This window comes from Pristiophorus japonicus, chromosome 5 (assembly GCF_044704955.1).
Source record: "Pristiophorus japonicus isolate sPriJap1 chromosome 5, sPriJap1.hap1, whole genome shotgun sequence".
NCBI classification, from domain to species: domain Eukaryota; kingdom Metazoa; phylum Chordata; class Chondrichthyes; family Pristiophoridae; genus Pristiophorus; species Pristiophorus japonicus.
The window spans coordinates 125,475,132-125,491,713 of NC_091981.1; the positions used below are offsets into that span (position 1 = coordinate 125,475,132).

The 16,582-nt window shown below is 43.9% G+C and overlaps 1 protein-coding gene across 1 annotated transcript in view; it reads left to right on the forward strand.

Annotated features, from left to right (window-relative positions):
* cdk6 (cyclin dependent kinase 6) overlaps window positions 1-16,582 on the forward strand; it is a 388,215-nt gene that overhangs the window by 152,619 nt on the left and 219,014 nt on the right. The window contains exon 4 of the mRNA XM_070880916.1: window positions 2,694-2,861. Coding sequence (XP_070737017.1) covers window positions 2,694-2,861 — 168 coding nt within the window. The remainder of the gene's footprint in view (window positions 1-2,693; window positions 2,862-16,582) is intronic.

Below are 16,582 nucleotides of genomic sequence, written 5' to 3' on the forward strand. Positions count from 1 at the left end.
GTACATTTGTTTAATTTGTCGGTTTTAGTGCCCCTTTAATAAGGGGCGTGATTTAAATTTAAAGTTGATTTACAGGTGCAACTTAAAATAGTTATAGAGCTGTTGCATATTGTGTGGCTTAGCCAGTCACATGATGTTCACAAGACTCAATAAAACTCCAGTCAGTTGTGTCTAGGTCATCCACGATGAGGTATGCAGTTGTGAGCCTTGTGGATGAACTGGTAATGTGTAGTGTGATTGTTAAACCTTTATTAATCAACCAACTCGTTCTTAATTGCAATGTGTTGCTATGAATTCTTAAGTAAAGAACCCATGAAGCAAATACATTACAGGGGGGGGTCTGCTGCAATGGAGCTTGAGCCGGGAGGAAGTAATTCTGCTCCTCCTGGCCCACAAGCAGTATTGTAAAGGCACTTAACTTTTCCCTCCCTGAAGCTGTCCTTGCCTTGCTTCAGCTGCGGGCTTCCCGAGGCCTGGGAAACTCAGCCGGCTAGGGTTATACCTGCAAAGCAGGTTAAATCAGAGGCTGCTAGCCTCATTAACATATTGAAAATGCCAACTCGCCTCCTGGGAATGGGTTGGCTGTCTGCACTTTGTCCCGCGAGGGTAAAACCAGGGAGTCAGTGGGTTGGAGTCAGCTTGCCGATGTGCTCGGAACTTTTCCTGATGTAACCCCCCCACCCGCACCCAATCCCACGTGCTCACCCATGTTAAAATTCTCCCCAATAGTGCGAATAATGCTGCCTGCATTTGCCTGTTTCTCAATTATTATTTCACTAGTGTGTTAACCTTTCACATATTTTCTATTTTATCCATAACCATTTTATTTTGAAGTTTTACTGCACACTTTAATGTGTTAAAAACATTTCATTATAGTTTAAAAAAAATAAAATGGTGTGCATCTGAAAGATCATTGCTTTTAAAAATGACAACTATAGACCAGAACTTCAGTTAAAAACACTTATTTTATATTAACTCTAAATGGTCACTGCAGTTAATATGTGAAACAACTTGGTTTCCTGTTTATTCAGTCAGTTAAGAGATTTTCATTTTTTGTAGTACAGGTATTCTGAATTTAATATCATTATGTTGCATTATGTTTGCTACAAAAAAGCAGCAACATATTCTGATGAGCTAATGTCACCCAAAGTTCTCCTGTTTTGTGCTGTTAATATCACATGTACAGTGTTCTTAATTGCAAACTGCCTGCTGACTTTTGCAATTGTCATACCAATGTAATACTGACCGTTTGAAGAGTGAGCTAATTAAAACAATAGTATGCACACCAACCTACAAAATCAAATTATTCTGACAAAACCCCAAAAGCTGTTAGCTGAAACATGGCTTGTGTTTAGATCTTGTTATGACATTTGAAAACAAAAGAGTTAGGCTGAAAGTGTAAAGGAACATGGAAACAGGAGTAAGCTATTCAACCTCTTGACTCTGTTCCACCATTCAATTAGATCATGGCTGATCTGCAACTTAACCCCATCTACCCGCCTTGGTTCCTTAACCCTTAATACCTAACACAAATCTGTCAATCTCAATTTTGAAATTATGAATTGACTTGAGCCTCAATTGATTTTTGGGGGAGAGCGTTCCAGATTTCCACTATCTTTTGTGTGAAGAGATGCTTTCTGATATCACCCCTGAATGGCCAAGTTCTCATTTTAAGGTTATGCCCCTTGTTCTTGACTTCCCCCACCAGAGGAAATAGTGTTTCTCTATCTACCCTAGCAACTCCTTTAATCATCTTAGCACATCAATGAGATCACCCCTTAATCTTCTATATTTAAGGGAATACAAGCCTGGTTTATGCAACTTGTTCTCATAATGTAATCCTTTTAGCCCCAGTATCATTCTGGTGAATCTGCGCTGCACCTATTCCCAGGCCAATATATCCTTCCTGAGGTGTGGTGCCCTGAACTGAACATAGTTCTAGCCAGAGCTCTCAACAGCTGTAATATCATTTCCACCCCTTTGTATTCCAGCCCTCTTAAGATAAAGGCCAACATTCCAATCGCCATTTTCATTATTTTTTGTACCTGTCCACTAGCTTTTAGTGATTTCTGTATTTGGATCCCTAAATCTCTCTGCTCCTCCACAGTTCATAGCTTCTCACCATTTAGAAACTACTCTGATCTATCTTTCTTCAGCCCAAAGTGGATGGCCTCACATTTCCCCACATCTGCCACAGTTTTTCCATTCACTTAATCTGTCAATGACCCGTTGCAACTTTCTGCTCCCATCTACACTATTTATTGTGCTACATAACTTAGTGTTGCCAGCAAACTTAGATATAGGTCCTCTATTCATTCATCCAAGTCATTTATAAATATAGTGAAAAGCTAAGGACTCACAAGTCCCTGGGGGACACTACTAGTCATCTCCCGCCAATTTGAGTACGTATTCTTTATGACACAAATGTCATAATTTAAGATGCAGGTATATCTTAATGACTTTGATCACTTTTGTTGCAGTGCAGTAAAGTGTACTTTGTAGCAGTGGTGGACTTAGAAATTACTGAATGGGATGTAAGTACCAAAGATGAGATTTATTTTTTACAGGGAGAAGGAGCAAAAATAAAAACATTAAACTCTACAGTTTTTGAAATTTTTAAATGCAAAAATATAGCATGAATGGGATTAAAAAATATATTTTCTAATGGCCCATTTTCCTTTCCTTTTATATAGGATATGATGTTCCAGCTGCTTCGTGGACTAGACTTCCTTCATTCACACCGTGTGGTTCATCGAGATTTGAAGCCCCAAAATATACTTGTAACCAGCAGTGGCCAAATCAAGCTGGCTGATTTTGGCTTGGCACGCATCTATAGTTTTCAGATGGCACTTACCTCAGTGGTAAGTTCCCGAATGATTTCTATGAGAATACATTACCTTGCAACTAATGGAAGGGCATTAATGTTTTATCTTACAGAAAGGTTTCAATTGGAAAAGAGGTTGTGTTCCTTTTGATGGACTAAACGGCCTACATTGTAACAGTTATTAAAAGGGACTAAACGCCAGAAATTGCTTTTAAATTAATTCAATAATTTTTGTCCCTTTATGTACTGTAATTGTTTTCTTCGCTATTTCTGTGTTTTCGCATCAGACAACTTGCCGTTCACTTATCAAGTATTCTTGGTTTAAAAACAGAAAATGGTGGACATACTCAGCAGGTCAGGGAGCATCTGTGGAAAGAGAAACAGAGTTAACGTTTCAGGTCGATGACCTTTTGCCAGAACTGAAAAAAGTATTCCTGGTTACCTGGCCAAACTTATTTTCTTGTGGAGAATGATGGATAAAGGGTCATGTAAGAGAAAGTACCCATAATTCATCGCAGAAGAACAGATTATATGAACTGGTGAATGCAAATTGTTACGACCATGGGTAAAATGTTCTCGTATAAATGTGTGAAATTTTGAGCAGTGACGTTTCTTCACTTCAGTACCAGTTTTGCCCAGCACTTGTTCTCTGTATTTGGGATGTTGTTAGTTGTATTGTTTCACTGGTAAATATTACTCACTATAGCCTGGGAAAGACTGGATGATATCATGGGGTCGAAATTGCCCTCCACGCACCTACCGATTTTTAAGTGTTCTGTCCGCCCCAATGCATTCCGGCAATTTTCAGCATTTTGGTTCTTGTTTCCAGTCGGAGTGGTGGTGGTGTCAGGGGAGGGCGGAAGTGCGGGTGGGTCGGAGCGGCCGTTGTCAGTGGGGCGGAAGTGAAGGCGGGTCGGATCGGCTGATGACGCGCTGACGCGTCACAACTGTAATGTCTGTAGCTCCACACTGTGTACTCCTGTGGCACTGCAGTCAGTGCTGTTTATAATAAAGGGACCAGGTCACCTGACTGGTGACTTCTGGAAGATTATGCCATCGTAAGGCTGTGTGTGCTGTGAGCTCCCTGGAAATATCACAATGGCAGCGAAGATAGGATTAAGCGGATAAAACAAAGCTGCAATTTTTGTTGGTGGAGGATTGAGCCAGCCAACTGAGTGACTTTGAGAGCTTCTCTGTTTTGATTAACAGCTACAAATCCGAGGTATATTATAAGTACACTTGTTTGAACTGCCAGCATCCAAATGGCCGTGCCTATGAGGGCGTTTGGGGGAATTTCAATGCCGTGAAAGTTTCAGAGCGTATGTGGAGCGGCTAGAAATGTTTTTCACTGCAAACCATATCATCGAAGTCTCCAATGATGAAAACCATAACCGGGTGCTGTTTTCTTAACTGAGGCAGGGCCCGAGGTATATAAAACCTTGAAAAATGTGCTTGTGCCTAACAAGCCAAAGGACACAACTCTTAAGCAGAACAGCACTACAGCTCCATGCCCTTGGAAATTGCTGAAAGTTATTGTTTCAGAATACGAGATCAGTTAACCGAAGAAAATATCAGTGAGTACATTGTAGCATTAAAAAAGCTATCTATTCACTGTAATTTCAGAAACTTTCAGGACCAAGCATTGCGTGACCGCTTTGTTTGTGGGATGAAAAATGATGTGATCAGAAGAAAGTTATTGACAACGCCTAACTTGACTTTTGATTTAGCTTGTCAGGCAGCTATGTCAATGAGCATGGCCGACCAATATTCCCGAGAATTTCATACTATTTTCAGTCGTCAGACAACCCAGGTGAATCACCTGCAGTAAAAGGCCGTTGGACCCCAAAGTCTCAAAAACTGGCAATGGTAACAGAGCATTGAAGTCCTGCTATTGGTGCCTGGGACAACACATTGCTCAAAGTTGTCCATATGTGAAGGCAGAGTGTTTCTTCTGCAGGAAAACTGGGCATCTTGCGAAGGCATGCCGACTGAAGGGTAAACCGGCTTTCAAAGCTATGAGTAGAAATCCCCAGAGACTATATAGCATGAAAGAAAAACATCAGGAAGAGGAGATGTTAGAGCTAAACATCATCAGGAGCACGAGGTTAACTAACAACGATTCGAAAAGTATCATAATCCACATAGATGTTGCAGGAATCAAGATACCCATGGAAATCGACACTGGTGCATCCATGAGTGTAGTACCGGAGTCGCTATACTTCGATAAATTGCATGATTTCCCATTGGAGAAATCCAAGATAGAGCTGCGAGGCTACTCGGGAGAGAACATTACTAGTGAAATACAAGGATCAATTTCAGAGCTTGCCTCTATTAGTAGTGGCAGGAGACAAGCCTGCCTTACTAGGAAGAAATTGGTTGGGATCACTGAAGCTGGATTGGAGTGAGATTTTTTGTGTTGAAATGAGATTTGCATCAAAGGATGATGTCATCAAGAATTATCCGAAGGTGTTCTGCAAAACGGGCAGTCCGATCCAAGGCTTCAAGGCGAGTGCCAGGGTACAGAAGGATGCTAGATCGGTTTACTACAAGCCACGTTCCGTATCATCTACACTCAAGGAGAAAGTTGAGCAAGAACTCAAAAGACTAGAGACTGAGAACATTATTTCTAAGATAGATCGATGTAATTGGGCGACACCCATTGTTGTTATACCCAAGTCCGATGGTAAGGTAAGATTGTGTGGTGATTATAAAGTAACCATAAACCAGGTTCTAGAGGGTAATGTCCCCAATACGTTGTCAAATGTAGAAGATTTGTTCACAACACTGACAGGTGGTCAGATCTTCTCAAAGTTGGATCTTACGAATGCCTACTTACAGCTTGAACTAGATGAGGAGTCCAAGTCATGCTTGACTATAAATACTCATTTAGGCCTATATCAGTTTAATAGGCTACCATTTGATGTGTCTTCCGCTCCTGCCATATTCCAAGGGTTGATGAACCAGATATTGCAAGGTAGTGAAGGACTTGAATGTTATTTAGATGACATACTAATTTCAGTACCAAATACGCAAATTCATAATAACATATTGAATGAAATCCTCAAACGGCTAGAGAAGCACAGAGTATGAGTGACTGCTCGCAAGTGTGAGTTATTTCAAAACTCCGTGGAGTACTTAGGCTACAGAGTAGACAAAGATGGTTTATATCCAACCAAGGGAAAGCTGGATGCAATCAGAAATGCACCCACTCCCAAGAATGTCACTGAACTACGATCATTTTTGGGTCTTTTGAACTATTATTGGAAGTTGCTACCAAATTTGGCTACAGTATTACATCTCCTGAATGAACTATTGAAAAAATAGGTCCATTAGAAGTAGTCAGAAGAATGCGATACAGCATTCAAGGAGTGTAAAAGCAAATTGGTAGAGAGCACCATGTTAGTTCACTATGACCTAAACAAGGAGATCAAGCTAGCATGTGATGCCTCTCCGTATGGAGTTGGGGCAGTGATCTCTCATGTATTACGTAGTGGGGAGGAGAGACCCAATTACTTTTGCTTCGCGCACTCAGTGCCAGTGGGCGTAATTATGTGCAAATCGAAAGGGAAACTTTGACATTAATGTTTGGCGTCAAGAAGTTTACCATCGTTATAGACCATAAGCCCCTGACAACAATCCTCCATCCAAAGTCCCCAGTTCCAACATTAGCTGCAGCCCGAATGCAGAGATGGACTTTGATTTTGTCAGCATTTACATATGATATTGAATACGGATGATCAGGTGATCATAGTAATGCTGATGCAGTGTCTAGATTGCCTTCCCTATCACAAGTTACACCCGATAGGGAAGAAGTGTTCTAGTTTTCATACATTGATGAACTGCCAGTCAAGAGATTGGTGGAGCAACCAAATGTGACCCAGTTAAGTCAAAGGTGTATGATTATATTGCAAATGGATGGCCAAACCAGGTAATAGACAAAGATATTCATCCATTCTTCATTCGTAGGAATAAATTATCAGTTGTAAAGATTTTATCATGTGGGGTGCAAGAGTGGTTATACCAAATAAATTCAGGTCCAAATTATTAGGAGACCTCCATGGCCAGCACCTGTGAATGTGCTTGACCAAGAGTTTTGCATGCAGTTACTTATGATGGCCATGTCTTGATAACGATATAGAGTACATGGTCAGTCAGTGTACGACATGTCAATCAGTAAGCAAGCAACCACCATCAGTACCATTACAGCCATGGAAATGGCCTCCCAAGGTATGGCAAAGGCTACATATTGATTTGTTTCTCAAACGACAGCCACGAACCAGATTCTCGTTATTAAAACCAAACTTGGCAGAGTCTGTAGAAGAGACACAATAAAGACAGAAAGAGTATCATGATAGAGGTAGAGTAAAAGAAGTGTGAAATTAAATAAGAAAGTGAGAGTGAAGAACCATCACCATAAATGGTTAAAGTGGTTACTAGGAAGAGTGGTGAAGATATGTGGTCCTTGCACATATTTGGTCAAGATGTTTGATAATGGACAGGTTAGGTTTATTCACATTGATCATATTTTACCTACAGACGTGAAAGTAATTGAATGTTCAATTATTTCTGACTCATCAGATAGTTTTGATACACCAGTAGCATATCCTACATCCAATGTACTGGAAACAAATCCAAGAGAAAGTCAGAATTTAAGTCTGAGTCCGAGTCAGCAAACAAACAGTCTGTAGTTAGAGAGAGTTCAATTGGAAATCAAGGGCATCTCTTGGAGGAAATCTTTCCTCAGGATCAGCCTCAAATGAGTTTAAATTCGACACCATGTTTGGAAGGTTCTGTTCAAGAGAGAAGGTATCCTCTTCGAAACAGAAAACAAGTGGTTAAGCTTGATTTGTAAATATGGCAAAATAAGTTCATATCCTTTGTTATGTATAACCATGCAAGTTATGTATGATGATTGTTTGTTATAATTCTTCATTAAGGAGGGAGAAGTGTAATGTCTGTAGCTCCACACTGTGGACTCCTGTGGCACTGCATCCAGTGCTGTTTATAATAAAGGGACCAGGTCACCTGACTGGTGACTTCTGGAAGATTCTGCCATTTTTAGGCTGTGTGTGCTGTGAGCTCCCTGAAAATATCACAACGTCCTTCCCCTTCAGTTAAAGGTGGGGCCGCTGCAAGCTCTGTAGCCACGTTTGTGACAAACACTGGCCCACCACAGAGGGTTTCGGCTGGGTCAGTGGTTTGGCACCCAAGGGGGAGGTCAAGCTGTCTGTTGGCAACCCGGTCGAACCAAACCTGGCAGTCGGCCGACAATAAAAAATAAGATGGAGTTGCCGGCAGCACGACCTCCTCTTTAAGGGCGGATGCACCCGCCTAGCCACAGACAACTACCCGCCGGGTAAAGCTCAGTGGCACCAACCAGTGGCACCGACATTCCCGCGAGGCAATTATGCGCAGGGTTCAAAAAGGGGGTCACCGCCGATCGGTAAGGGGTCGGCGCGTGCCCGGCATGGCGGACACACGGGCAGAGCGAAAACCCATTACCATTGCTGCCGGCCCCGGGGCAATTTCAGAAGGGTTGGCCCATCTGTTTGCGCCCCCGGTTGGTAAGGCCTCTCTGCTCCATTCCAGCCTCTTGGAGGCGGTAACGGAGCTTATGGAGGGGGGCATTTTCGGCTCCCGTATGTTTAATGTATTAATATTGAATTTGTTTGTTTACTATTTGATTGGAGGTGTTAATCTATTTATTTTAAATGGCTTATTGCTCTATTAAAATAGTGGAGAGAAGAATTTGATACCAGTAGAATTAAGGAGCTTATCTGTAAATCCAATAGCAATTTTACATTTACATTATATGCATTGTTTTAATTAAATATTCATTTATTTCTAGAACAGTTGGGTCAACAAACAAAACAATCTGCATTTACATAGCACTTTTAATACAGAAAAATGTGCCAAGGCACTTCCCAGAGGTGTAATCAAAAAAAAATGGTTGCTGGCCATAGGAGATATTAGGAGGGTTGAACAAAAGCTTGATCAAAGAAGTGCATATTAAGGAGGATTTTAAAGGAGGAGAGGGAAGTGGAGAGGCAGAGGGAATTAGAAAGGGAATTCCAGAGTATGGGCCTAAGTGGCTGAAGACATAGCTATAATTGGTGGAATGAAGGAGATTGGCGGAGGGGGTGGGGTGGTATATACAAGAGGTCAGAGTCAGGGGAACAGAGAGTTGGATGAAGTTACAGAGATAGAGAGGGGCATGGCCATAAACGGATTTAAACATAAGGATGAGAATTTTAAATTTGAGGTGGTGGGAGGCCAGGTTAGCCACTGTAGGTCAGTGAGGTGATGGGTGACCAGGACTTGGTGCGGGATAAAATACAGGCATCAGAGTTTTGGATGAGCTGGGTGTTGTCAGCATGCATATGGAAGCTGACCTCATGTCTGTGGATAATGTCGCCAAGAGGAAGCATGTAGATGAGACAGAGGGGACCAAGGGTACATTCTTCTGAAGATGCTCTGACTACAGTCGAATAAGAAAGAGTGCAACCAAGTGAGCGAAGTCCCACTAAGCTAGACAATGGAGGAGAAACAATGGATAAGGATGGTGCAGGCGCCTATATCAAAGGCTGCTGAGAGGTCGAGGAGGACAGGGAGGGATAATGTATCGTGATCACAGTCACAAAGGATGTCATTTGTGAAACCTCATTGGAGAGATGCAAATAGAGTGTTGCAGGAATGATGGGCATAGATCTGGGAGGCAACAAGGGCCGAGAAATTGTTTTTGAACTGGGCACAGGGAATGATTCCTGCAACAGATTGGGGACGTGGGCCTCATTTACATCAGACCGGCACCATCATTTTGATGGGGTCTTCCTCTGGACAGCCTGAGCGGTCACCTATTTCAGGCAGTATGCCTCTTGATTGTGCCAATCGAGATCGTGTGACATAGTTAGGACTCTGAGTGCAATAATCAGGGACACATGAGCAGAGTGTGCGCCGTGCATGTTCCGCCCATGTCTCCTGGTGTTGAGCGGCCTACCAGTGGTCCTTAAAAGGGGCATTTTAAAAATGGTTATATTTTTGTGGAGCCAGGAGGAGCAGGAGTGCTTCATTCATTCCCACAATACTGAAGGTCACTGCCGGTCCGGGCTCATCCCCTCCACAGTCCGTACTGTATACACATATTTTCTAGACAGTATCAATGTATTATGTGAAGCATGGCTACTTGCCATGACTGTCAAGGGCTTTTTTTATATGTTCACTATTTCCCACAAGCAACACCTATCATGCCATGGAGCATGTACTGCATGCAAGATTGTATCCTTAGTCAGTGCTACATTTCCTGTTTCCTGTATATTTTGTGCCAAATACTGTTTTCTATTGAGAAATATAGTAAAGGTTATTCTTCAAAGACTCAATTTTCCTCCGCTGGACCATTCAAAATCAGAATCTGAAAGGAATTAGGGTGGGGAGGTCTCTGCCTTATACTCACCCCTACCACTGCAAAATTCCTCAAAGAAAGAAAGAATTTGCAATTATATAGCACCTTTCCAACCTCAGGATGTCCCATTACCACTTTACACACAATTAAGTGCTTTTTAAGTGTAGTCACTGTTGTAATGTAGGACATGCAGCAGATAATTTACACATAGCAAGGTCCCATAAACAGCAATGAGATAATGACAAGATTACTTGTTATAGTGTGGTTGTTTGAGGGATAAATATTGGCTAGGATGCCGGGGAGAACTCATCTGCTCTTCTTTGAAAAAGTGCCATGGGATCTTTCACATCCACTTGAGAGCAAGTGGGGCCTCGGTTTAACGTCTCATCAGAAAGGTGGCATCTCCGACAATGCAGCACTACCTCAGCACTGCACTAGAATGTCAGCCTAGATTATGTACTCAAGTCTCTGGAATGCAACATGAACCCACAACCTTCTGACTCAGAAGTGAGGGTGCTACCATTGAGCCACAATTGACACAAAGACGACTCCTTTAGGCGATATGTCCTGCTGTGCCTCCAACGTGAACTGTACCAGATCTTTCCTGTGCCTTAACACCAGAAAACGCAATGTGGGAATCAACTGAATCTTGAGTAAAGTTGCACATTACATGCTAATTGCTGATTATCAGACAGTTAACAAACAAAATCAAGTTAGTGCTGGGTCTGCATTCTAATGTTTTTAGAAATATTTACTCCCAGGAGCAAGTTTAGGAACATGCACATTCAGTTAATGCTGAATCAAAACATGACTAACTCTTGATAAATAGTTGTCACGTAAGGAGGTTTTAAGGCAGATGAAATTAAATCATAGCATTCGATTGTACCATCAGGATGAAAGGGGTGCAAAGGATGATTATAAGAGGCTTTGTTCATAGGGACAAGGAGGAACAGCTGCTGGAGGAGCAAAAGGGCAGCAGCTGATGCTTTTCTATAAAGATGTGCTTAGCAGCTTTACCAGTGGATTTACGAAGATTACAGACAGCAATCAAATTGGCTTGGTATAGTTCATAGTAATGAAGACAACAGCGGCACAAAGTTCTGATGCGCTATGAGTGCCCTTAGAGGTTCAAAATAGTGTCTGCGACATGCACACAAAGCTGTAGGGCGAAGTGCACCGGATGCCATATTGATGAGGATGTCCGACCACCCGCCGGAAGTAACGCTGATTTGATGCCAGCTGCCATTTTGGAGTTCAACACTCCAGCTAACGCCCTCTCTGAAGCTTGCACAGATGAACACGTGTTTAGCAGCAGGAAGGACTTCCCGCTCATCCCCTGCCATTTAAAGCAATCACCGAATACTTACAGGTTAGTTGCTGGTTTGATTTCTTCTGGCTGTTGGTGCATGTCTGCAAGTGTTCGGTGCTTTCTATAGTTGTTTGAAGTTGCCAAAGTCTGCATGAAGTGGTGTGACAGGTGCTGAAGGACTTTGTCCTGACTTCAAGGCTTCCACACAAACCACTTGCTGCCAGTCATGGGTGCACTAATAGGAATTCCCCTTGGAATACAACATGACTTGCAGAATGAGTAGAGGGCAAGCAGAGCAGAACAAGCTGCTGGAAGAGGGAAGAGGGAGGAGGAGGGGGAAGAAGGGCTCTCAGCAGGAGGCCATATCCACCCAGGGTGTTCAGGGAGCAATTCTCAGCGAGGAACAGTGCGTGAGACATCTGCACTTCAGTAAGGACGTCCTCACTGAAATCTGCCACCTGCTGCAGCCACAACTGAAACCTCAGAGCAGGGTGAGGACTGCATGGCCAGTGACAATGAAGGTGTGACCATGGTGATAAACCTTCATGTGTTGGCTCCTTCCAGGCTGGAGCTGGAGATATTTGCAACATCTTACAGTTTGCAGTCCACTGTTACATGAGCGAGGTCACTGAGGCTCTCTATTCAGAAAGAGCTGACTACTTTTCATTCTCTCTTGCCAGAGAGCAGCAGGGGAGAGAGGGTAGGAAAGCAAATTGTGAGGAGGACACAGAAAATCTGCAAAGGGATATGGACAGGCTAAGTGAGTGGGCAAAAATTTGGCAGATGGAGTATAATGTGGGAAAATGTGACGTTATCCACTTTGTCAGAAAAAATAGAAAAGCAAATTATTATTTAAATTGAGAAAAATTGCAAAGTTATGCAGTACAGAGCAACCTGGGGGTCCTTGTGCGTGAAACACAAAAATAAGTATGTAGGTACAGCAAGTAATCAGGGAGGCAAATGGAATGTTGGCCTTTATTGCAAGGGAGATAGAATATAAAAGCAGAGAGGTCTTGCTACAACTGTACAGGGTATTGCTGAGACCACACCTGGAGTACTGTGTTCAGTTTTGGTCTCCTTATTTAAGGAAGGATATACTTGCATTGGAGGCAGTTCAGAGAAGGTTCACTAGGTTGATTCTGGAGATGAGGGGATTGACTTATGAAGATAGGTTGAGTAGGTTGGGCCTATACTCATTGGAGTTCAGAAGGATGAGAGGTGATCTTATCGAAATATATGAGATAATGAGGGGTCTCGACAAGGTAGATGCAGTGAGGATATTTCCACTCATTGGGGAAACTAGAACTATGGGGCATAGTCTCAGAATAAAGGGTCGCCCTTTAAAACTGAGATGAGGAGTAATTTCTTCTCTTAGAGGGTTGTAAATCTGTGGAATTCTCTGTCCCAGAAAGCTGTGGAGGCTGGGTCATTGAATATATTTAAGGCAGAGTTAGACAGATTTTTGAGCAATAAGGGAATAAAGGGTTATCGGGAGCGAGCAGGGAAGTGGAGCTGAGTCCATGATCAGATCAGCCATGATCTTATTAAATGGTAGAGCAGACTCGAAGGACCAAATGGCCTACTCCTGCTCCTATTTCTAATGTTTCACATGGCTTCGCTAGGATTGCAGGCTTCCCTATGGCGCAAGGTGCCATTAACTGTCGCACATCGCTTTGCGGACAAAGCATGTCAACTCTGCCATTGAAAGGGATTCTATTCCCTGAACATCGAGCCAATGTGTGACAATAGGCAGAGAATCATGTAGGTTAATGCCTGCTATCTTGGCAGCAGTGAATGATTCCTTCATTCTGTGGTAGTCCGCTGTGTCAGCTGTATTTCAGCCATCACAGCAAACCAAAATGTAGCCTCTGGACAACAAGGGCTTTCCGCTGAAAACATGACTCCGGTGCACAGCACACGCACACATGGGCAGCATGCATATAATGAAAGCCATGCTGCCACATGAAATGTGCTAAAGCAAAACATTGGCGTGCTGAAACAACTCTCCCGCTGCCTGGACTGCTCTGGAGTGGCCCTATAGTACTTGGCAGTGCGGGTGTGACGATTCGTGGTGGTCTGCTGCATGCTGCTCAATCATGCCATCACAAGGGCACAGCCCTTGACACCAGCTATACATTGAGCAGCTGAGGAGGAGGAGGAAGAGCGGTCTGGGCTGGCTGGCTAATGGGCAAGGACACTTGCGGAGTGGCAGTGGTGGGAGGACAAATGCTGTCATCACTCGGGAGGACAGCAGGTTCGTGCTCAATGGAGCCACTGCCACTCTCCCGGGACAGTGCCTCAGCAATCCTAGTAATCTGTTGAACTGCTGTGACAGCGTGCAAGCAAGCCCCTTTGAACACTGGAATCCAGAGCCATGATGGCAGTCTGAGCTTCCATTACAGCACTCCGATGTTGGGTCGCTGCTGCAATGGAAGCTGAGGCATCGGTCATCAGATGCTTCATCGGTTGGGTCACAAGAGTGCTAATGGAGTCGGCCATACTGGAAAGGATGGGCTCCAAGCTCTGCGCAATACCCTGTGCCAAGTTGGTGCCGGACTCCTCCATGCTCCTTGACATTGCACAGAGGCTTTCTGGCAGGCTTGCAATGCACCAAGCTTTTCATTATGCATACCCATCAGCCTCCTTCTGTAGCCCGCCCCATCAATCTGCTCATCTGTGGCCTCTGCAGCGGAATTTGTGTGCAACCTCACCCTCCAGTGAATTGACACCTGAGCTACCCTTACCCCCTGCTCTGGCTGCAAGCCACTCATGCCTGATGTCTCAAAACGTGCAGATCCTGCCTCTATGCTATCCTCTAACTTGTGTGAGTATCTGAGCTGGTGGCTGTGAGTATAAAATCGAGAGATAGTGTATCTTCTTCATCTTCACTATCTTCCTGCTCTTCTACCACTGCCTGGACCGGTTGCAGTTCTTGGCTATCTGAAAGGAGAAAGGCACAAGGGTAAGGTTGTGGTGAGGGGAGGATGGGGAAAAGCTAAAGGTGAATGCGTACACCATCTTGCAGCTTCCAGGAAGAGATTGGGATATGGGGGAAGGTGGATGTGAGAAGGAGGGTTAGGTATGAGGATACCATCATCTTCTGTTGTTTCAGCCCCGCTATTGGCCACGGCCTCAGCAATGGCCATCTGAATAATGGCCAGTACGATTTCCTCCATGGGGGTTAGGAGATGCAGGCAGCCTGTCCGCCACCAGTTAAAAGGAAGAAAGAAGGACTTGCGCCTTTCTCGACCGCCGGACGTCCCAAGGAGCATTACAGCTAATGAAGTACTTTATTTGAAGTGTAGTCACTGTTGTAATGTAGGAAATGCAGTAGCCAATTTTTCCCACAAACAGCAATGTGATAATGACCGGATAATCTTTTTTTAATGATGTTGATTGAGGGATAAATATTGACCAGGACACCGAGGATAACTCCCCCGCTCTTCTTTGAAATAGTGCCTTTTACGTCCACCTGAGAGAGCAGACAGGGCCTCAGTTGAACTACTCATCTGAAAGACAGCACCTCTGACAGGGCAGCACTCCCCCAGTAATGCACTGGAATGTCAGATTAGATTTTTGTGATCAAGTCTCTGGAGTGAACCCACAACGTTCTGACTCAGAGGTGAAGATACTACCAACTGAGCCACGGTTGAGTTGCTCCTGCCTCCGCTTGTGCACCACTCCTGCAAGAGAGAAGGAAATGTGTCAGTGAGTGTGGTGCAGTTTGGGTAATGTGACTGTCGTGGTTGAATAGCTGGCAGTGTGTGCATGCTGTGAGATGTATGTGTGAGGGTGAGGTGAAGCTATGAATGTTAGGTATGAGTCCTGATTGATAGAGATTTTTGGTAGGTGAGTGATTGGGGGGGGGGTGCATTGAGCTGTTGCTGAGACTAGTGGTGCAGTTGGTGGGATATGGCATTTGAAGATGCATTCACTGACTTTGACCACTCGTGAGGCCATTGAACTTCTTGTGGCCAGGTCCTCAGGGCTTGACTTTACGGCCACGGCTATCTGCTCCCACTGCCTTCTGAGTGTGTGCCTGGAGGGCCTCCTGGCTCCTGGGGATACAGTACATCTCTCCTCCTTTCCACCTCCTCCACCAAGGCCTCCAGTGCATTATTGGAAAACCTTGTAGCACACTCTCTTCCATATTGTGCCATTGTTGAATGTTTCCCAGATCAGAATCAGTTGTAAAACGACTTCCAGCACTTGCTCCAGCCACAGAGCACCTCACCTTTAAGTGGTGCTAGCCTCTCATGATTTTGGGTCCCCTGCTGCGGTTAGCGCTGGCTGCACACTGCAATCATGTTCATCAGCAGGCAGCATATAGTTGGCGTGCTGCATGTATCACATTGAACGGACGTGGGTTAATCCATGCGCCCGTTTTCAGGGGTTATCAAATTGAACCCCCCAGGTGTAATCGGCAGAATTTTGGTGAGGTGCAGCAGATGTGATTAAATCAAGAAGCAGTAACAGACCTGATGGTGGGGAAAGCGTGATATATGGAATCGTCCAGGAGGCTGTTAGTTATGCCATGTGCGCAGATAGAAAGATCAAAAGAAAAAAAACAACAATTTGATCAGTGAAAAGCAGAAAAAAATTATCCTAGACTGATTATATAATTCCGGCAGGAGATCCGTAAATTAGGCCAAGGTCTGGTTATGACCGATTCCAGACTGACATTGTGAACTCCACGATGCCTTGTAAAATGCAGAGCCTCCACCCATTCGTTAACGGACAAGTGGTCTAGGAGGATGCAGAGCCAGGAGTGGGAACTCCAAAGTTTGGGGTTCTTGCATCCCTCGCCTCAGAGGGTCCCAATGCACCATTGGCCCTCTGGCCCTCTTATACAAGGATAAAATCAAGACATTTTTAAACAAATTTGATTCTTTGGGGGTCTGGACCATTTGAGGCCTAGTTATTATCGGGAGGCTTGTACGCCTCATCTTACTGGTCTTAACCAGCCTCCAGTGGTACGCAAAGTTTCAAATGAGTGTCCTGACCAATATATATACCTCAACCAATATCACTAAAACAGATTATCTGGTCA